At 41.5% G+C, this 23076-nt stretch overlaps 1 protein-coding gene across 1 annotated transcript in view; it reads right to left on the reverse strand.

The window, feature by feature from the left end:
- Positions 1-23076, reverse strand: part of igsf3 (immunoglobulin superfamily, member 3) — a 110086-nt gene that overhangs the window by 47315 nt on the left and 39695 nt on the right. Inside the window, exon 3 of the mRNA XM_079563566.1 lies at positions 4024-4443. Within this exon, the coding sequence (XP_079419692.1) occupies positions 4024-4443 (420 nt within the window). The remainder of the gene's footprint in view (positions 1-4023; positions 4444-23076) is intronic.

Genomic DNA, 23076 nt, shown 5'->3' on the forward strand with positions numbered 1-23076 from the left:
TGGTGTACTTTTGCTTTCATTTAGAATTGAAACTTGTCCTATAAGCCACATTGGTATTTTGCATAAACTGCGCTGCAGCACTGAGCCGAGGAGCAGACCTCGCTGTGCGCTAATGCAGCGCTCTTTCTCTGAGGGTGAATCAAAGGGCAGAATTTTGTGGAATATTTGACCAGAACATTTTAACATCTGACTGTGACTGTGTCTGAAACTGCTTTTTATCATTGTCTACCGTTGGGCTTCATAATTTCATCATGGTTCATGTTTGCAACTTTCTGAGCCAGTGCAGATGTAGCCGACCGTCTGTGGGGTTTATAATGTGCTGTTTATTTTGCACAGCAGCAGTTTGACTTGATTAAAGTCTCTCGGAAGCTTATGATTATCTATGTTTACATATAATTAAAGTCACCTTATGGTTGACCTCATCACGTCGTAAAGGAACAGGAGATTCAGACCAGGACCCTGGAGTTATAGATTCTGGCAACCTTAAGGGGTCATTCAGCTTACTGATGGATAACAGATAAAATGTATAAACTTAAATATAATACAAAATGTTAATGTCGTAGTAAATAAAGCAATATTATAATTGTAACCAGTAAAACGTGTTGGGTATGTTAGGCAATACAATATTTACAATAAATCTTGCATACTGTACCTTTCTCTGTTACACTGACTTGAGTAACTGTATGTGAATTCCTCTGTATTATTATTATTATTATTATTATTATTATTATTATTATTATTATTATTATGTTAATGCATTGCTTTGAAATACTACACATTATGTAAATAGACATGAACTGTAAGATATTAAATCATGGCTGCAAAATATCATTACGTTTTTTATGTTTAATCTCTACCACGATGTGAATTCAGGTAGTTCTTGTTCAAATGGTCCGAGCCCGTTTGCACAGTTTCTGTGTAATTTTAGCCGTGACAAAGTCCTGAACCGCTGACTCACCATACTGTTTGCTCTCTGTGTGATTTCCTGTTGGCAGTCACGCTCACCTTCATGTATAAAAATGGAACTACACTTTTCAGTGCTTTTTTGAACTACTTGTAATGCTTTGTTGCAGATACATTGCATGGTAATGGTAAAACAGTTCAAGTATATCCGGGTCGTGGTCACGAGTGAGGGACGGAGTGTGAGATCAATAGACGGATCAGTGCGGTGTCAGCAGCGACGCGGTCGCTGTATCGGACTGTTTTGGTGAGTCGGGGGGCAAAGCTCTCGTTTTACCGATTGATCTACATTTCCATTCTCACCTATGGTCATGAGATTTGGGTAATGATCGAAAGGACAAGATAGCGGCTGAAGGAGATCTTAGAGATCGGGTGAGGAGCTCAGTTACCCGGGAGGAGCTCAGAGTAGAGCAGCTGCTCCTTCACATCGAAAGGAGCCAGCTGAGGTGGGTAGGGCATCTGTTCCGGATGCCTCCTGGTCGCCTCCCGCGGGAGGTGTTCCAGGCATGTCCTAGTGGGACAAGACCTCGTGGAAGACCCAGGACACGCTGGAGGGACTATGTCTCCGAGCAGGCCTGGTGTCGCCTCGGGGACCCCCAGAACAGCTGGAGGAGGTGTGTGTGGATCGGGAAGTCTGGGCATCTCTGCTGAGACTGCTGCCCCCGCGACCCAGCCCAGCCCCAGATAAAGCGGGAGAAAATGGATGGATGGATGGAGTAAAAAAATTTTTTTTCAGGTACAAGAATTGGGATTAAATTAATGTTTTAAAATCCAAATTGAGAAAACAGTGCACATTTTAAATAACTTCCGCGGCTTTAACATTTGAGAAAAGACTACTATAAACAGCTAAACTAAGACTCAAATGCCTCTCAGAACATGTCTAAACTATGAAAACATCATAGAGCCTAAATAATTGTGTCAAAAACACAATCTATATCAATAAACAAATGATACGTATATTCTTACTTGATCAGATAGATTAATTCTCCATCTACAACATTACACAGTGTCTCATCAGTAAAAAGCTTCATTGTGTTTTTGGATCTCGGGGCCATGTGCTGGTTGCCAAAGGAGATCAGTGGTGTGTACGTGGAAGCCACAAGTCTCTTCGGAGCACGCCCACGTGGTTTAGAGCAGCTCCGATGATTCTTGGATGTGCCTGTAATGTCGCTCATCAAACAGACGCAAACACAAAAGTGGTGGGTCTTTGGAGGTTGAGTTAAGCCCTTTTTAGTGAGATAATGAGCTTAGTGCCAGATACTCATCAGTAATCACAGAGCAAAAGACACAAGTGCATGCAAGTCTGTCCATTTTAAAACAATGATTGTTATCAAAGTACTGTATAATGGAATTGTTGTTAAATCCTTTCTATTCATATGTGAGGGAAGAAATCAACACCTAGGGCATGTTTTCACAATGGTAATTCTGCTACAGCGATTGATTTGACCTCTCACTGACAAAGTATAAAAGCTATAACCAGCTCGTAACTGTAAGCAAGCCTATTTGTGGGACTGAAGTCGACGAGTAACTTGTGTGTGCATTCTTGTAAAGGTTTTCTTGTGCATAAACAGGTCACAACTTTGATCTTGCAAAAATCCATCTTGGGTCTGGAGGGAGAGCCGCTTAAATAGAGCCTTGCATCTCATTTCCGCTAAGAAAACTTTGAAATGATTTAAATGAGACGTTCAGCTAGTGCAATGATTAATGATTCAGCAGTTGCCTACAAACTACACAAACGATTTCCTAATGGTCAGCTGTGGCTCGGATAATATCTGAATTTAAGTTCACTTAATAAAGACACTAATGATAGCTAAACATAGATTGCCTCTAGTCTTACATATGAGGATACTGGGATTGTGGATTATAGAAGCATGTGCATTTATGTTCATTTCCAAACAGGTTTCAGCCGTAGATGTGAACAAATATTCATGACAATTGTTAAAGCTCCTATATCATGCAAAATCGACTTTTTAGAGCTTTTAGCCATGTTGTTATGCTATTTCCTTATCAAAAACACCCCCAGAGTAGTTTGTGGCTTCATTCACGCAGCTCTCAGTAATCCTCCTGAATCCTGCTCTCTGAGCAGCTGCGCCTCCCTCTCCTGGTGAACGACTGACCTGTTCAGTTGTGTCGTAACAGCGGAACGGAAGTGCTCGACGTCTGTAAAGCAATGTCTTACAGCCTGATTTTAATTTGTAAAACAGCCTTTTCATTATTTCTGTTGTAAGAGAGAAACAAAGAGAAAAAAAAAAGTGAAGGAAAAAAAAAAAAAAAAAAGGATGTGCCCGAGGTGTTTCCAGGTCAGCTGTGGCCAAAACAAACACATCCCCTGAGCGTCTGAACAGACGTCATGTTTGCGCTGCAGCTGAAGATGGAGCTCCTTATAACTGGACACACCTATTCTTTATTCTTACCTAACAATAATGTCACAGACGGAGAAAAAGAAGCGCATTTGGCTACGAGGACGGGAGTTTATTCAACCTTTTTCAAGGAGAGGCCACTTGAAGTTGTTTTTTTCTCCGGGATTCAGCGACTATCACCAAAATATTGTTTTTCTGTGACTGTCTCTGATGGATGTTTGGTGAACCTTCGCCAGAACCAAAGTGGATTAACTTTTATGACCAACGCAAGTCCCACAATGTAAACAGCGATGGACCAGAGTGGTGAGTCAATCCAAACGCGAGTTAGCTTGTGTGTTAGCATATTAGCTTGTGTGTTAGCCATTTATGAAGCTGTGTTGCAGATGTCAACTCCGTATAACTGCATCGTGAAGCAATTTCACTTATTGTTGTTTATTTATATTACGGTAAAGTTGTATGTGCGGGGGCGGAGTTAACTGAATCGAAGCGTTTTGTCTTCCGGGTTTGAAAAATACCTCCAGAAAACACAACAATGAGTGCTCCATAATGGTAGAGGTACAATCATTCATATACATGCCTATACTTAACTTTGGAATGGCTAAAATAGCATGATATAGATCCTTTAAGAATCACTACTTTAGGTTTAAATTGTCTTGTTAGCGTATGACAACCATATATGTCCCAGAATCCCAGCACTACTCACCAGTGGGCTTTATCCGTATTTCGGTCTTGTCACTCTGCTTGCGAGTCATGGCGAACCAGCTGTCATCAGGATCCTGGATCCACTCTGTTGCCTGGCAGTAGAGCTGCCCCTGGTCCACCGGCTGCAGCTTATGAATGGTAAGTCTGTATGCTGTAGCACTGGTCTTATCCAACCTCAGGTCCCCCGCGGCCATCCTCTGCCGGTACGGCCCACCAGAGCGCAGCACGAAGTCCCGCGACAGGGTGACCAGCTCCTGAGGCGGGGCAGAGGCGTTCCCTAGGGCGCGCAGGTACCAGCCCACAGACAAGTGCGTGTGCTGGAGGGTGGTCCGGGACACTTCACAGGTGAGTGTCAGCGTGTCCCCCTCCACTTTCGACAGCGTCTGAGCTGGAGCGGCGACTGCCAGGGAGTCAGGGATAACTGCAAAATAAAGGAGAAGACAAGGTGAGGATTAAGTGCCACAGCGACTGGGGTAAATTACACTTTGAGTGGAGTTGTTGAGGCTGATTTATGACTGGAGGCAGCTCTAAAAGTGACTTTGTTTGGAGACCTGCACGCATTTTAGCTTGGCCATCCGTGAATTGGTTTCAGACAAAATACCCAAAAAGACAAGCATGACCAAGTCTGCCGTGAATATGGTCATCCCTGTAATATGAGAAAAAGCTAAAATGCAGTCCAAAAGCAGCAATCTCAGGGACAAACTGGATCATTCAGTAAATTAGACTCATCAAGTTAGTAAATAATAATTAGCCAAATTATCTTTCGCATCCCCTAAAAGATTGATTCTTGGTTTTGAATTTGACATGGATGCAACATAATACTGCTCCTTCTTTGTTTCATTCGAGAAGTATTTAACATTTGGGTGGCCAGATTCATTGCGGTCAGCGATTATGAAAGCTTTGAATGGACGAAAACGAGTCATGACTCATGGCAGATTTGAATGGAGGTGTACTGTATGTGGATGTATTGCGAGCTTTGTGGAGGTGTGAATGGGCCTGAGTGGTGGCTTACAATTATATGCCAAGTGTTGCACAACAGGAAGCGACTGTCTACAAACAGCAAACCCGTCTCTCAGTGCTGATAAAAGTATGGGAAGTTAGAGATCAGAAAAGCACTTTGAATGCTTTCGAAATGTTGGCAGGAGGTGACAGCATATGAGAATGAGTCAGTACATATATATATATATATATATATATATATATACATATATATAAAAACAGCAGAATAGAATGAGTCAATATGAAAATCACTTCCCTGAGCTCACACTTAGGATGTGGGGAGGAAGTCAGTTTACCGTGGAAGAACTTACAGGAACACAGGAAGTGCACGACGCAGAACCTTTATTAAAATATTTGTATTCTTCATATTATACCGCAAGGATTATGCCAATACACCTCTCCATAGTTTAATACAGTCTGTTTGATAATATTAGGAAGCTTGTATCTTATTGTGAGATCAAAATGTCATTTCCTGCTCGATGACAGCAAAGGTGCCAACCACAATAGTCTATTGTGTGGAAGCGAGTGGCCTCTATTTCCTTTTCCATATGAATTTCTTATGTCACACTGATAGTATTCCTTGATCTGCCTCCTCCACACACCCTTAACCCCTGAAAACATTTCCTACCAGTTGTACTTTTGTAAACACACTGCTTACACACATTACACCATTCTTTGATCATGCTTACTAAACAACAGACGCTCTTGAAGCCAGGTGGAGGCAAACAGCGAAGATTAAAAGCATAAGCGCTAGAATAAAATGCAGACACAAAGGCACGATTATTTCAGAAAGCACGATGGAATCGGTCCAAGTGGTTCTACAGAAATACACTTCCAAGCTTTTAAAATCACGCTATGGAAGAATAAAAGGAGTATTTTTAGATGGATAGTGCCGCATTGTGCCAGAAAGAAAACAGATAGTAAAAATAGAGACAATAGATGGATCTTAAAACATCATCCATAAATAATAACGATAACAAAGGGTCACGATGAATGCTTTTAGGCAAACACAGCTGAATGCTACCTAGGTGCACTTAGGTTATGCACAATGCAACGCCGCATCAAAAAGAGAAGTCGATTGTTTAAAATTCACATCAAGGATTTCCGAATATTTGCTTTTCCAAAAACAATCAAATAGACGAAATCCCAACTAAGCCAGGACAAAAGATGGGGTTATGACGATGATGATTCACATGCACGAATAAATAAAGGCAACGCAGCCAGTATAACAGGGCAGAACATGAGCAAAAAAGAGAGGAGAACGCTAGGTCCAAAACAAGACAGGGATGCAATTCAAAGCCAGGAACAATCAAAGTCTGTCCCAGATTATGTCCCAGATTAAACCAGGACAAGCCTCAGAATACTGTACATATGTTGTCCAAGGAGGTACTTGGTATAAAACAGGATGGAATCACTCTAGATATTACCCGTAACTGACCGAGAAAAAAATGAGCTAACCACGTTTTAAAACAGTACTGAACCAGAAGCAACAGAGGTAAGAATCAGGACCACGCTAGACTCAAAACCGGGTCTAGATGAAGGACAATGTCAGGTCTAAGCAGGTTTTCGAAGCATTACCTTCATACAGCTCCACTATGGGATAAACAGAATAGAGGAAGTGCCATACTGAGGAATATTCTTGTATTGGAAAAGACTGAGAGATTTACCAGAAAGCCAGAAAATCGAGAACAGGGCTTTGCGCGGGTTTAGGCTAGTGGAGTGTTTTGTCCAAATGTTTCGGCTACTTAGGTTCTTAAGAGATTTGTGTAGCTGAACGTTGGAGGTCAAAGCGATTTCTCTATAGAGGCACCATAAAGGCACAAGCCCCACGCAAAGCATGGCATAAACACATACTGATACGTTTTTTTTCTGATCGCGCTAATCTCACATGTGCGGAAACGGGAAGCAGACGGCGCTAATGGAACAAACAAAGTGGAACAAAGGCAGTGTGGGATGAGAAGAGAGGGAGAGGTGGATCGGAGGTGGGGAGAGGCAGGGTTGACATCTGGTTAGCAGGGTTTAACTAGACGATCAAAGGATGTGACAATGGGAAAGCAGAAGAGGCAGTAGGAGAATTGGCCAATCAGGTGGAGCTAGATAAACGAAGCACTTATGGCACGAGAATAAAAGGTGTGGATGAATGCGCTGTGATCGCAAGGTGTGGCAGAATATATTTAGGTCTATTCTGGGAGCGCTTGATGGGAGTGTTAAGGGAATGGATGCAGTAAAAAAAAAGCTATAGGATTCTTTATGGACCATATGTGAAGTTTATTCAATATATTTTTATGTTTAACTTACTCTAAATTCGCAAGCACAAATGGGAACAAAGCAAATTGGGCATTAGAGTGTAGCGTGTGTGATAAACAAGGCCAGGTTGTCGTACAAAATGCCATTTTGTTTGTCGTTTACCTCGTATAGTTTACACCTTTGATTAGTAAGTAGTAATAAGTTAATGGTAATAAGTACAAAAATTAATTTGAAAGAAAATTCTTCAAACAACACCAAAGCAAGAGTCAGGCTCCATTATTTTATGAAGAATGGTTAACATCCCTCTGCAAGTATTACTTAACACGCTCTATAATGAGGCACTTGACTGGAAGGCAAACACCAAGCCAGGGTCGGTCTGACCTGTTCCTAGGCCTAATTGACGGCTGTAATGTTCTGTTCCTGGAAAACTTCAAACTGGCGCAGTGATTAACTCAAGTTTGCATAGGCGACTCGGCATTAATTGTTGCTTTTTAGTTAAACTTCACAACTTTAGATGCTGACGAGAGTGACTCATTATAAAGTCATTATAGCCTCGTGTTTTAAACATAAGAACAGTCCCTGGATGGACAATTAAAAACACTGCAGCTCATAGACAGCGATTCCCAACTGGCGGGTTGGACCCAAAAGTGTGTGTCTGATATTAAAACGATTTGCAGCCAATGAGTTGTTGAGGTAATAGGTCATAATGGGGGATATTGTGAAACCATGAACAACAACAAAAAACTAATAACAAAAACTCACATGGCTAACAATAAAGATATGCACAATAGAATATTCAATTCTTAGCTAGTCCAGATCAACCAGATCAGGAGATTCCCAAATGCAGGTTGCCCCAGTGGTATTGATTGATGAGTCAAATTTCCCCAGGGTGAAATAGAAACGATACATAAATGCGTGCGGGTAAAAAACAACATGTCGTGCAAAAATAGGTACAGTATTCCGGAACGATTGACCCTTACAATTGACTTGTGCACATCTTGAAATCATAACAACGCCACCCAAGAAGTGACTTCCTGTTTCGATCCAGCACGGCAAAATAAAAGCACACCGCTCGTCTCATTGATTAGTTCAGCGTGTACTTGCAACATTACAAGAATATCATTAAATACAGACATTTTAAGTGTTTTGTTTGTTAATAGTTAGGCAGAAAGAAAGTTGAGCTAATGAACGGCTGAATTAATGAATAAGATGGTGCTTTGAATAAGATGGTGCTTTTATTTTGATGTGCTGATTCGAAACAGGAAGTCACTTCTTGGGCGGCGTTGTTATGATTTGAAGTTATGCAGTCAATTCTCAGCTATCGAGTGATTAACAGTGCTGCTAAAGGCCACTCACTAACGACAACACACCTACGCTACAACCTTCTGTCACCAAAGCGAACCAGCCACAGGATCGCATGACCATAGGGAACAGCCGTATATGGTCACTATAGCAACCACACCACCCTCTGTGCGCGCTGCGATGCTTTTCGTCTGCCGCCCGCTGCACCTTCAGGGACTTGAGAGTGTCATTGCGGCAAGTGCTTCCCACTGAGAAATTTAGCACACTTACTTCATGCGATGCTCCCCAGGGCCAATCATCCCGCCCCTTGGGAGGAATTAAACCAATCGGAGCCATGATCGCACAGATTCAAAAACAGCCCACCTTGCCCTGCTGACCCCGAGCGACGCCAGACTGACGACATTTCGGCGTGGCATTTCGCGGCAGAGGCAAACACATTTTCTGTCACGTACTAGCTGTGGAATTAGCCTTTGTTTACAGTACAAATGATATGCATAATTAGCGCGCCTATGTGGGATGCACGAGAAACAATGTTCGAGTTGAAAGTATGCATGTCTTCAAGCGCCTTTAGATCTCACCACAGCGGAGTCCATATATACAGACGTTAAAAGCAATCCCTTGGAGAAATTCAAGATAACATTGTTTTGCTAATTTATCCCGCTTGCCCGGGAAACGATGCCAAAAGCTGTGGGCAACACATAAACAAGACACCGCCACTAAGTTAATTTTACATTTAAAATACAGTAATTGAATAAAGGCTCATCATCATAACCAGCCATGCGTGATTTGTGGTGATTTCTGTTGTACACGATGTACCTCTTTCTTTTTTGGCATGAAGCCTTGACATTTGAAAATGGTAATAATTTCAAAGAGAGGCAGCTTTACTGGCATCTATTGGCTCAAATTTGTATCATCTGGGATCTTGCAGTGGGTCAAAATAAAACCCACTGCAAGATCCCTTAGAGTTAAAGACAATAGTTGACATGAATTTTGGATCGGCCCACATTTCGGCAGCTGTCTTTGGCTTTGACTAACCTCCGTTTCTTCCAGCTGCCCTGATAGCACAGAATCTATTCAAATCCTGCTCCTATTACACAACAAAAAACAATATAAACCCTGCCCCATTACTGACCCTTCTTGAAAATGTAATCAAAATCTGATCTTTACTTTGAGATATCTTGCTAACACAATTACGAACCAACCAAGCAGTGCGTAGTCTTTTCGGTGCATGCAATAAGAAACGTCTATAGAACTTTAATAGTTTTACAATCTGTATTTATTGCACACTATAACAAAGGCGCATGCATGAGGAAAAAAAAACAACTAAAGTGCAACACGGATCCACTATTGATTGCTTTGTTATATGCTACACTATAAATCTGTGCTGGTCAATAACGTGATTAAATTCCAGTCAGGTAAGCAAATGAGTGCCTGGCTCAAGGTAGAGAGGTGTTTTTTCTACAATGATAAAAATGTTTTTGTGGCGCTTCCATTTTTCATCTAATTCACATGATGGACTAATTAGTCTTTGGAGATTATTAATGCGCCACAGAATTGCAAAAAATACAGCTTGTTTGAGTGACACACAAGCTGTTGATCCTTTATAAATCTTTTAAAACACACCGCTCTACCTCATCTAAAATTTGCGCTTTCATCTTCCCCGTTCCTGATCTGAGAACTCTCCTCCTCCCTGTGAAGTGACTGACGCTTGTCGCCTTTTTGAGCTGCCCTTTTAAGTCCAGTTACACCGGGATAGGCTACACGTGTGGGTGCAGCAGAGGAAGATGGAAGGGAAGTGATGGGAATATTCTAATCTCTAATACACTTTACATGCACACTACCCTGACCTATGCCAGTACTGAAAAACATCAAACCGTAGAGTTGGTGGGTGGGATTTTTTGAAAGTTTTAAAAGCCAGAGTGAGAAATGTCCGGACAATTTTCCCGTGTTCCTGGGTGGACATGGTGCAGATTACTGTGAAATCTGAGGAGGATTGACTGTTCGCAGTATGATGCTGCAGCCACAAGTAATACGGCTCAAGTGATGTCTGGCAGTAAGGCCTGTGCCATTTGAGGTGCCGTTGTGTCTAAAAGTTTTTAAAGTACAGTGAGTTGGCGTTCACTGGTCTGACTGCATCAGATACTTTGCAAGTCATTAAGGGCTTTTCCCATTCAACGTATGGCCTACATTACGGCAACCTGACGCACAGCAACAAGAAGCTCGTATTGAGGTGTTTTTGAGTTAAATCAGGGATATGGTGAGCGTTTTGACTCTCACTTACGTAGGTAAGTTTTGTGCTTATTCTTTTTTTGGCTGTTGCCAGGCAACTCCGTCAGCCTGGATATGAAAAGACCCGCTACCTACTGTACACTACCATGTAAACTACTGCACCCACCAAATGTTCAAGACCAAGTGACAGACTATAGAATAATAGTTCAAAAAACAAAGCGTGCTAAGTTTGCAATATGCCAAATTCAATTACTATTGATGAGGTTGCTGCAAATAAGGGCAGTAACAGTGGGAAAAAGATATTTTATAGTTCAAGCGTCAGACTCAACCTCCTTAGATCAATTGACAAAGTGACTCCTCTACATACAGTGTCAGCTAAGTGCTCTGGCACATAAGTAGCTGTGTTTGCGTATGACCTCCTGCAAAACAAATGGCCATTTGGCAAAGTCAGTAGGCTAATTATTTGAATGACTCTGTGAAATTGAGAATAGGACTGAGAGGCACACAGAGCAAGACACTTCTCCTGTCATGTGACCTCCCTCGAGAGACATCAGCACAATGGAGAAGGTAAGAAAGATTAAAAAAAGAAGTCATATCCTCCATGTCTGTTCTGCTCTGAGAGCTGTTTGTGCGGCGGGAGGAGCTGAGGAGATTCAACTGGGACACTCAGAGAGAAGAGGAGGGCAAAGTGGGAGGAAGCGGAAAACAGGGATATGTCGACAAAAAGGAGCAGGACAACTGGGCTGCCTTGAACAATCTCCTTTAAAACTCCTGGCAAAAGAACAACAGTGTGTGCCCAGACTCATTACACGATACGCAGTCAAGTCCTTTACGAATAATGGCCGCAAGCTCTGGCACTATCTGAAATTACATATCGCCACATTACACTGCATGGTTTCTTTTACTTCTTCAGGATTATAGATTGAACAGTGAACACATGCCAATTCCAAACACCATTAAACAATAGAAACTTAACAATACAGCACAGAGTGAGTGTTAAATTCTGAATGACACGTCCGTTGTAGGTGAGACTGACATTTGGATACACCATGTTTTTGGCAGGTCCTTTTAAAATGCCACATTTGTACCAGACGTTAAGAGTGCCTTGACCGGAACCTTTAAATCTACTCAATATGTGCCTGACATATGGTTGAGAGTGGACATGGGGACAATGACTACAGTGCCAAAAAAAGAGAGATTGCTCCATTAACACAGATTTTCTGACTATGCACCAATGAAGCATAACATTATGACCACAGACAGCTGAAGTGTGAAGCACAGGCCATCTCCAAGTCAAATTAACAAGTTGCATTCCAAGCTGATATGGTGGAAGAGATTGAGAAGCTTAGTCTGGCCCTAGGTCTGGTCAGACAAGAATAATATTTGAGCGAATGAATGTGCATGTTATTAAATCCTGCATTAAAACAAAACTATGTGACACAAAAGATGCCAGCATTGCCAACTTTGATAGGACACCGTCTAATCAGCAAACCCATTAAAAAGGACATCTGTAAACCCATAAAAAAAAGTCCAATAAATGCAGGGAACTAAAATAGACATGAGGGAGAGCTCTTAAACGGGGGAGAAATGAGGGAGTGGAAGACTGACTCCAAGTGCTGTAGTGAGGGATCTGTGGGCGCACCAGGGGCACATCCATAATACAACACATGCACATGATCAGATAAGCCCCAGTCCAAATCCGTACAAGGAGGATCGCACCGTGGATGCATTTGTCGCCTTTTCATAGCCTACATTTGTGTGTTATGCAATACAGCTGTAAAAGATGTTGGAATCTTGTGGGCGCTGGTCGTGATTAGGTATTTATTATGTACTGATGTCTGCAGTGGTGTTGTCAAGTGGTTTTCTGATACTGCAATATTCATGACACAAAGCTAGTTTGATTTACTACATACATAGACAGAGCTGGGATGACGTTTGACAGATTAAGTCGTTTCACTTTATTCTTCTTCTTCAGTGGTTCCTAAACACTGGGTTGAGACCCAAAAGTGCACCAACCCCAAAATTGTGTAATGGTCGGCACATGCATGATCAAAGGTCAGTTTAAAGAAAGCAAAACAAATGACAAACTGGGAAAAGTCCAAGCAACACATACATTTGGAATCAACAACAGCAGAATTAAACATCTTCTCATGTAATATATGACCACTCTATCAATGCATTAAATCATGTATCTGTACATCTAATTTGATAAAGATGCTGCAGGGTTTAGTAAAATGAAACAAAAGTCGCAACTAGGCCAAAAGATGATATATACAGAAAAAGAAAAGAAAGAAAAAAAATAAACTAATTAGTGTTTTCAGTGCTTTTATGAACACGTAATACAACCTTACATCTATGGAAAAAGCAATAACACTAGATACTATGTTTGCAATGCCACATCGTATTGCTAATGCATGACAAGCCTAGATCAAACTAATGATGGGACGATATACCCACACTTTGATGTTGTGTTTATGTTGCGTATATGCCACCAGTGCCAGCGAAATATCAAATCAACCACATTTAAAGGGGGGAAGATTTTAATTACTGCCTCTGATTAGATGTAATCAGGCTGTACGCAGAGAAGCACAGTCATCCTTATGCTTGTATGTTAAATACTGTTAATAATTGCTCGATTTCCAATGAACGCTAATCTCTTCTTGTGTTTTTTAAATTTATTTATGATATACATATCAATTACAAGCTACTTGACTAATTTGTGTTGAATGGTCCAGCGTTGGAAGGCAATCATTTGTTGTTCAAGGCTAACTTTGGTGGGGGACGCGTTTCATTTTTTGCCATTCTGGCCATCCCTGGATCTATCCAATCTGATCAAAGGGCTTTCTACGCCGTCCTATGGTAACACACACTGCATTCAATCTTGTAAAAAGTATGGCCAAATGAAATGGGAAGGGGGAGGGAGTGAGCGGAAAGGATATGAGAAATCTTGCAGATGCTATTATGAGATTTGAAGTCTGGGCCTGTGTGGTCTCCTCTTGCTAATAGAAGATCATTGAGACTGAGAGCGAGCTGACTAAGTGTCTGTCCCACGGTTTAATGCAGAGGTCTCGAGGACGGAGCAGGAAAAGGACTGTTCATTTCATACAAGGGTCTTCGGCAAGCATCCTTCACCGCCTCTTTAGGCTCCTTTCCATTTCATAATTTCACAGTCTGATGTAGTGGTTCACAAACTGTGGCATGTGGACTCAAAACACATTGGTTTCGATGCAAGTAAACCCAGTTGAGATCGAGTTTAAACCCGGTTTGAAACTGGTTCAGTCAAGCCTTCTTTACTCTTGGTTTGGACATCAAATCATTTATATTAGTCCAACCTTAATCCGTGTTTAGGGCCAGTTTAGTCAGGGATCAGCCTCTCTTCACCCAATTACATGGTGTGACAAACTCGAGAATGACTGATCTGGTGGGATTCCTTTTTATTAGACAAGCGCGCACGTCCGCACCCAATTATCACTTCTCTGTTTTTCGCAGCTTCATTGTCACATCCTCCTCGACGCTGTCTCCAAACATGGCCGGACGTGTTGTATCAAGCCCCTGTCAACAATGTACAATAACCAGCCCTTTTTTTTATTTTAGGGCTATAAACTGTAACATCTGCTTTTTGTGTGCGTGTGTGTGTGTATGTGTCAGAGGGAGAAGAACGCAGACAGTGGAAAAAACAAAGGAAGCCCCCCTATGGATTTTAGAGCTCATTATAGCCAAAGGTGGAAGGGAAAGCAGGAAGTGTCTCATGATTAGCCGTGCACCAAAACACGCAAACAAGCACATATATGGAAGAGCTCCAGGGGACAGCTGCACTTTGGCGCATGCTGGTAAAACACTGATGGAACTAACTGCACCGGTTTACTACAGAGCTGTCAATCTCATGGAGCCCCGTGTGGAAGAGAATCCAATTATTCGCTTTAAAAGATCTCTGGGCTGAAAGTAGAACCGCAAAGTCTGGTTCAGGAAATCTGTACCATGTCTGGGTACATGTAGGATCCATTCCAGAAACTATTCAAGTGTTAAAATGTTATAGCGCCCAAGTCAAGATCAAGTTTGTGTACTGAATATCCCATTCCTAGTTCAGAAGTGTAATTCCAAATCAACAATCCCATGCATGAATTCTTGGCTCAGAGCTTAGAGATCAATCATCAGGTCACTATAGAATCGCTTAAACAATGGGAGTCCGCCCTCTCTTAATCTCCAGCGGCTCCTCACGTCACAAAGCTGCATTGTAGCAATATTCCAAACAGGAAAAGACCTCACCAGCAATGATGATAATATGAGTATTTCCATAAAAATGCCATATATAATTACAATTGAGATTCATTCTTGCTTGATGGATGCCTTTGTGACGGTGTCAGCTCTAACATTAGAGTAAAAAAGCAGTATTAACACACTGACTCATCCCCAGATGCTTTGTAGAAGAATGTGAAGAGGTGTTGCAAATAACTGTGTGACGAGTGAATAAAAACGAGACAGCCCAGAATCACTATATTGCAATTAGCCGCGATCAGCTAGTAACACAATTTTCGCGGCAATTTCCTCTTTGTCTAATTTTATCTCATCTCTGGCAGCGCTTCTGAGGCGCGCAAGGGGAGAGTTTCTGTCAACATGTTCACTGGGAATATTGGCTTGCGCCCCTTGATGACAAAAACACCGCCTAGGTGTAAAAGGCGCTCCGCAGAGCTGTGTTGCGGGCCCAATTGGGTTTAGTCCAGGGGGAAGAAATAGAGTCCACTTCTGATCATTTTCAACCATGTTTGGAGCAATAGGGATATAATTACATAAACTAATAAGAGAAAACACGAGGCTGATGGTGAAGAGCATATTTTTAAGGGTAATTTTGCATGTGGCCTTTTTGACAGGAGAGCACAAGGTGAAAGAGGGTGAAGAGTTGAGGGAGATGTTGAGCAAAGCTGCGGTTGCTGTGATATGTGCACCCACTTTAACCACTAGACTAGACTATGCTGTACGCTATGCAATTATACCCATATCTAAAAGTTAGCCATCACCTTTTGAACTTGAAGCTTTTAGTTTTTCCCCTGCAGTTAGTGATATAAAACCAATCAAATCTTAATCACAATAAGCAAACTCTTAAAGTTATGCTATCTGAAAACGACAAACTAATCAATCAGTCAATGTATAATTTCTATCGGAGTTCCACAATTTGGGCCGTGCCACCACAACAGCATGACCACCTCACTGCCTGGACCGGGACCTGAGCACATCCATCTCCATTGAATTTCACCATGCATCAAACCAGCTAGCCCTGTAGGTTTAGACCTCTGCAAACAGGTTTCTATTGCGTGTGATTCTTGTATTAGTTTAGCAGTTCTAAGTTCACATGGCACTTTTGTATTTGTATTTATTTTGATCTCCACGAGCTGTAACTACAGCTACTTTTCCTGGAGTCATGCTGCTCACAGAACAATATTTCCACCAGACTTCACAGCGCCACAAAACAAAACAGTGATACAAATGAAACTAAATCACCAACTCCCCGCTTGCATCCCACACACAGTCACACACACCTACAACATACATACACAGGACCGTCTATGTGCCAGTAACAAGCAAAGCCTTGATTTGAACACAAATCGCAAACACAATACTGGTTGGAAAATTGCAATTCGATATTTATCCAAACTCATGCAAATCATTGCCCATCGATGATTACAAGCAAAAATGTGCCATATGGCCTCCCAATTGTCCTCATTTGAACTGAGGGCACTTTTTAATCATTATCTACAACTTACACATACCCATCTTTAAGACATCTGTTTCAATACAAGTTCAATTTAAGTTTGGCAAAGGCGTGTGTTTACATAAATAATTCCTTGCTCAATATTTCACACCAACTATTAAATCTGTCTATGCAAATGACACTGTGCTTTGTAAAGTCATTACCCGTGTATTATAAACTGTTTGGGTAACGTTATTCAACAATTCCCCAAACAGACGTGAATCATTGCTTTAGGCGACAGCAGACAGGGAAGCATATTTTTAATAGACACTCCATAAATAATGTTCACAGACAAATGCATCGGTGTCAATAGGAAAAAGCAAAAATGTCACATGGGGACATGCTGTGAACAATATGATATTATATAACAGGTTATAAAGCATCCGGGGCAACCTGTCAGGGGCCATCACCGGATCCTGAGATGGATTTATTCCGGACTGAGCACAAGTCAAGTCAAGGCAAGGCAACTTTATTTATAACGCACATTTCAATGCAATGCAAAAGAAGATATGCAAAATTACAATTAGGTTAAGTTAAGGCAAAGCACATACATAAAAACATAAAGAAAATGGGAAACACACAGTCACATGCAGAATTATTTTCTTTTCCATTGACCGGGGGTGGGGCTTAGGAAACGACGGGGGCGTGGTTAGGGAGGGGTATGTGTGCGCAGTTGTTTACAATCCTGAAAGTCAGTGTTTTGCAAAACATGATCCAGAGAGCTCAGTCCTTATCTGGTTTAGCTCTGTGGTTTGGCCTTGAAGGGAAAGTGTTGACTGTGTGTTGACATAGAAAGATCAGGGAACAAGGTTCAGGGAACAAACCTGGGACCTCTTTGCTGTGTGACAAGAAACAAACCACTTAGGTAGTGTGCTTCAAATTAGTATAACAATGATAGTTTGAAATGGCAGCTTTCCTGAACTTCTATAGCTTTTGAAGAAAAAAAAAAGAAATTGTATACTCCTAGTGGAAATAAGGACAGTGAACGGATTAAAGTGCTAAAAGTGTAGTTTGCATTTTCTCTCGGGCCTTTTGCCAAAAGCTTAGATGAGTGGTCACCACCTAAAGCTGCATTGGAAGCAGAATAACCGCAATAAAATGGACCAGAAGCGGTTTCCCTTCGGCGAGCAACTTTCATCATTTTTAATAAACGCATGTGTCCGGCAAACGGGAGGACAGAGGAGGACACAACAAAAGCAAAAAGTGGGAGAAGAAGAAAGCACGGAAAAACGCGCTTTGTCGAAAACTGTGACGTGGTTTTTAAAAGGCTGAATGCTGTGATAAGAAACAGATCCGTCTTGAGCCGCAGCTTTCTTACTGTTTACACAAAGCCAGTGCAGAAGGATTTAACGCTAACTAAGGCACCACATAGGAACGCATAGACACACGTTACATGACAGTAGGCCCAGCCAGGAAATGAGGCCCGGGCGCTTGGGGAGAGAAGATGGAGAGTAAGACGGAGATTAAAAGGCAAGGCGCGAGGAGGAGAGAGGAGCGAGCAGAGGAGGTGGGAGTTTGAAAGACAAATCTCCCTAAGAACACTTGAGAAGAGCTGTGCTATCGTTGAGTGAAATCCTTTAGAGCATCAAAGATTTACCCATCATGCCTAAACACATGAAATATCCCTCACACGCACATCCCCTCTGCCTCTCGTCTGCACCTGCTGCGGGCCTCCCCCTGTCCCACCTCTCCCCCGCACGGTGTAACCTTCACTACTGCATTTACATTCACAGCGCGGATGCACACAAACATATTAGTGATCAGGATTATGACCAACGGCAAAAATTATCACTAAAAGGCATGATCTTGTCTTTGCTTTACAGTTGTCTTGATGTTAATTCACTGAACAACTGGTCCAAGCTTTAGAGTTTAGAGTCACAATACAACAATTTCAATTTCAATAGAAAAATCTTTGTACAAAAAAATTCTTAAAATACACAGCCATAGTAGTCCTATACAGTCAACTCACCTCTCCTTAACCACATCCAATAATCATACTTGTAAAGATGAAAATATAATAATTAAGGCTGTCAATAGATTTTTTTTTTTAATCGCGATTAATCGCACTTGTGAAATGCGATTAATCGCGATTAATGTTGACAGCCCTATTAATAATATGAAAAATAATGCTACAAAAGAGTATATAGTTTTGATACTTGTTGTAAGTAAGTAAGTAAGTACCGGTATGTGTTTTATTGTCATTTTATAACTGTACAACAAAATTGCGTGCAGATGTTGGGATAGTTGTAGAATCAATTCATATCTGGGTATAGACTTTTCTTTGGACAACCCGGCAACACTTTATTGTACACTAACCTTGATACATTGTACCAGCCATTTTTTGTACAATGTAAGTACATACACAATAGAATAATATGTATTTGTATTTTGAAGGACCCAAACTCTAACCCTAACCCCAAACCTAACCTTAAGCCTAGGGGTCACTAGGGGTCTTGCGTCTTACTACATTATGTACCTCTGTACAATAATGTACACATTATTCCATTGTGTATGTACTACATAGGTACAAGTTATTACAGATTGTTACAAAGCAGATTACATTGTACATTGTATTTTGCTACAATGTATCAAGGTAGTGTAAATTAAAGTGGAACTGACAACCCAACTAAGCATGAAGAAACTCAATATTAAAGGAACAGTGGCTGGCTTTTTCCAATTGTATGAACTTGTACAACTGTCAAGGCTTTATCAGCTTTCAAAGATTTAAAAAGTGAATTTTCTGTGGTACAAACAAGGTTCTTAAGCGGATTGACTTTGCCGGTTAATTGCAGAGCTTTGATAAAGTTTGACAGCCTCACGCTGAATCACCTGTCCATGACTGTGGGAGGCTGCTTTACAGAAATGCACATTTTATTTTTCATTGTTGTGACAGAATCTCAGGTTTATGTGTTGAAAATGTAATTCCACAGATTTATTTGACGACCATTAAAAACTCATGTACAGTATTTCGTAGTAAAGGATGGATCATTGTGCTTGATTGAAAAGAAGTGCTTCCTGCTGAAAACTTGCTCTCCTTTTGTCCTTGAAGGGAACTCCCTAAACACAGCTGTCACATCCACATTCTCGCACAAACTCATGACAAGATTTCCTTTGTCTGACACTCTTTTAGACCTGTTTTAAAGACTCTGAGGCCCTACGGATGAAACAGTGACTACAAATGAAGGTGCTTAGCTGTTAGGACTGACACATTTTATGACTTGCAATTAATCTTAAGAATCTTTGTCCATTGTGTACAGGCAAGGCAAGGCAAGGCAAGGCAAGGCAAGTTTATTTGTAGAGCACAATTCATACACAAGGCAATTCAAAGTGCTTCACAGTTGAAAACAAATAGAATCAATAAAAACATCAACATAAAATTAATCAATTACAGTAAAAGGCGAGAGTGCAGATAAAATACTTTCAGTCATATGCATTGGTAAAAAGAACTGTTTGATTAGAGTTGATTAGATAATTATATAATTAAAAAGATAAATAAAAAATAAAATAGATAAATAAAAAATAATTTCATCTTATTTTTTATTTAGAATCAAGAGCAGCCTAAACATCTCACCTCTATCTTATCATCTATTCCTCTCTCACGTACACTGGCCGTGTGTCTTGACCTGGCTGTGATCTCTTAAAGGCGCGCTTTGTATATGATGACCCATGGGGCCATAAACACAAATCGCTATTCCAAACCATGCATCTCTACAGAGAGCGGATCAAGCGTCAAATGGCCAAAGCAAAACGGAAATGTACAGTATGTGTTTTTCATCACAGTCTTTGTAAGTAGGAATGCTTTGATATCATATGATTATGATTATGTGCTGCTTTCCCTCACGATACAACATTGCCTGTGGACGCTGTCCTTGACCTTCTTGAAGCGATAAGAGTCCACACTTACATTATAAGGCTCTGTATACTGTATATACCTTTAAAAATGTAGGATGAGGCTGCTTGTGCATGTTACATGTGCTGTCTTTATGAGGATTTATGATGATGATGTGTAGAGTGCTCTCCGTTTGTCAGTCCAAGCCTTGCCAGCATTTTCCATCATTAAATGTGCGTAAAGCAGGTTGAAAACTTGGCATCTGAAGGCAACACAAAGCAGGAGTAGAACATGTGCCAAAGACATGCACACACAAACAAGTCTTTTCACAGCAAACACTGAAAAAAAAATCTATTACAGTTAATGTAGCACTGTGCAAGACAACAGTGTAGAAAATGTCAATTTTGAATATATATTTTTGTTCTGGTCTAGCATTATGGGAAGTCTAGTGGTGGGCTCTGGACTTTATAACTGATACACAATACGTTTTTTTGGCTCCTACGGGTAATGAAGAACACTGACCTGAGTCTAGTTCTGCTTTATTTATTCTTTTCCTTTTACAAATGGATGAAATGTAATGACTGGTGCCTCTTTCTGTGTGTGTGTAACTTTGAGACTTCCCTACCTATCCGGGCTGACATCCACCAGCATGGCAAAACCAAAAGCAGCTGCGAGGCCTCTCCCTGTGTCTGTTTATCTGCTGTTCCTGTCCTAGAGGTTGTTAACACTGGTGTACCATCCTGCTAAGTCTACCAAGCTCAGCACAAACACAGACCCTCGAGAGGTCTCAACCCACTTGGACACGCACACTAACTCTCCCTCTCGCTCCCATGTACAGTACGTCCACAAAGATGCAATAACACCACTTCACCTACGGGCCCCCATACCCTCACTCTAAACCGTATTTATCAAGTATATTATGATTCCCGCCGTAACCAGAGGGGGGAGTATTAAAACCAATAAGGCCCATCCCAGCGCTGTACTTGCTGTCTTCCTCCTCTATGCCTTTGTTTTATGGCTTTCGGAAAAGCGTTTACAGGAGCTCCCACCGTCTCTCCCCCAATCTCACCTCCATCCCAGCCCTCTGTCCGCAGCTCCGGCCCCAGATGGCGAAGCACTGTGACCAATTAAAGGCTTCCCTGAGGATAGAGGCAGTTATAGCCCCCGCCATCTGAGCACGTCTGTTTGTGTGCCCACAGAAAGCTAGAAAAAAGATCAGTATTTTTTAATCGGTGTGCAAAGCCTCTCTCTTTTGACCCTAAAATGGTGATAAGTGACAATGAAGGAAGGATAACAGTTTTGTGCCGAGTTTAGCATCAGAGTACTGTGGGTTACCATAGCTACTTGCTAAACATTAACAAAGTTACACTTTGCCTCCTTTCTTTTCTGTTCCTGTTGTTCTGTAGTTTCTCTGTTTGAGTAACATATTCAAAGCTAAAACTGAAGCCAAACCTTTAGTTTCGTGTGAGACATTCAAGTTTGAGAAATGTTCTAAAGCAGCATTCAGCACACAGTAATGTTTGTTTTAACAGCACAAAGCTTAGTCCTCGAGGAGACAGAAAAGAAGTAAATTTTCCAAAGATAAGCACTAGTATAGGTAATTCACATGTCCAAAAACATGTCGTGTGTACCTCTCTAAACCCACCTGAATATATCTTTGATGTGTCCTGTACTGTATATTGCAGTAAATCTTTTTACCACCACTGTCACAAGTCAAACAATATTTACAAACTGGTTACTGTCCCCCACTGGGGTGCGTACTGCTTTTCCCTGAGGCACCCAAGGAACAGCGGAACCAGGGACTATAGCACGCACCAATGCTTAACGTCTTAAAGTCTATTAGAGTTTACATAGAAACTAAATGTTGCCTCCTCTCCCCTCCCGTTTCTACAATACTAAGCAGGTAATGATATAATTTGGAGCAGTCTCCTCTGGCCTTTGTATTGTGCACAAACACTGGGCGACAGATCTAGAGTATCACTTCATTACTGCAGTGCGAGGCGGTGGTGCAAGTGGAACCTGGCCAAAGGTGCTGCACAAATGCCAAAGTATTAGCAGCTGTTTGTGAGCGTATGAGAAATAGCATTGAGCTGCAGAAAAAAAGCCTATTTGTCTAAAGGGAGGCAGGCAGGGCTCAGCGGGCACCCTTCCAGCGGGGCAGCAGATGAGGGAGCAACTGTCTGGTCAGAGCTGCCAACATTGTGGAGAATTAGGCATATGCCAGCCCCCCCCCCTCCCCCTTTACTGCAAATATACTGTCATCTATCTATGCACACATGTCCCGCAGTGACCAGGACTCACAGGTGTTAGCATTATGTCAATTGTCTCTCAACAATAAACTTATCTGATTCAAGAATATACTGCATTTTTGATGTTGGAAAGTCAAGATTGAAATATTGTTGACACCTATTTCAGGTCAATTCAAACTGAGTTAATCACAGATACAGAAGCCAAGACAGTGTATGCCCAAACTTGGTAATATGGAGTTTGGGGCAGGTGAGGTAAATTAATCATTGATGGCTACAGTAAGCTCGCAGTTCAGTCCTCAACTGCCTACAATATTTCCATGCCCTCCACTATGACTTCCAACCTTGATCTAATCTGTGGTGACGTGGGTAACTTTGTTTGAGACTTTTTGAAGTCATGACCCATCTAACTTATGCAGTTCTCTAGCAGGGATTCGCGGAGATATTTCAGAACCA

Source organism: Gobius niger (assembly GCF_951799975.1).
Source record: "Gobius niger genome assembly, chromosome: 9".
In the NCBI taxonomy this organism is placed as follows: Eukaryota; Metazoa; Chordata; class Actinopteri; order Gobiiformes; family Gobiidae; genus Gobius; species Gobius niger.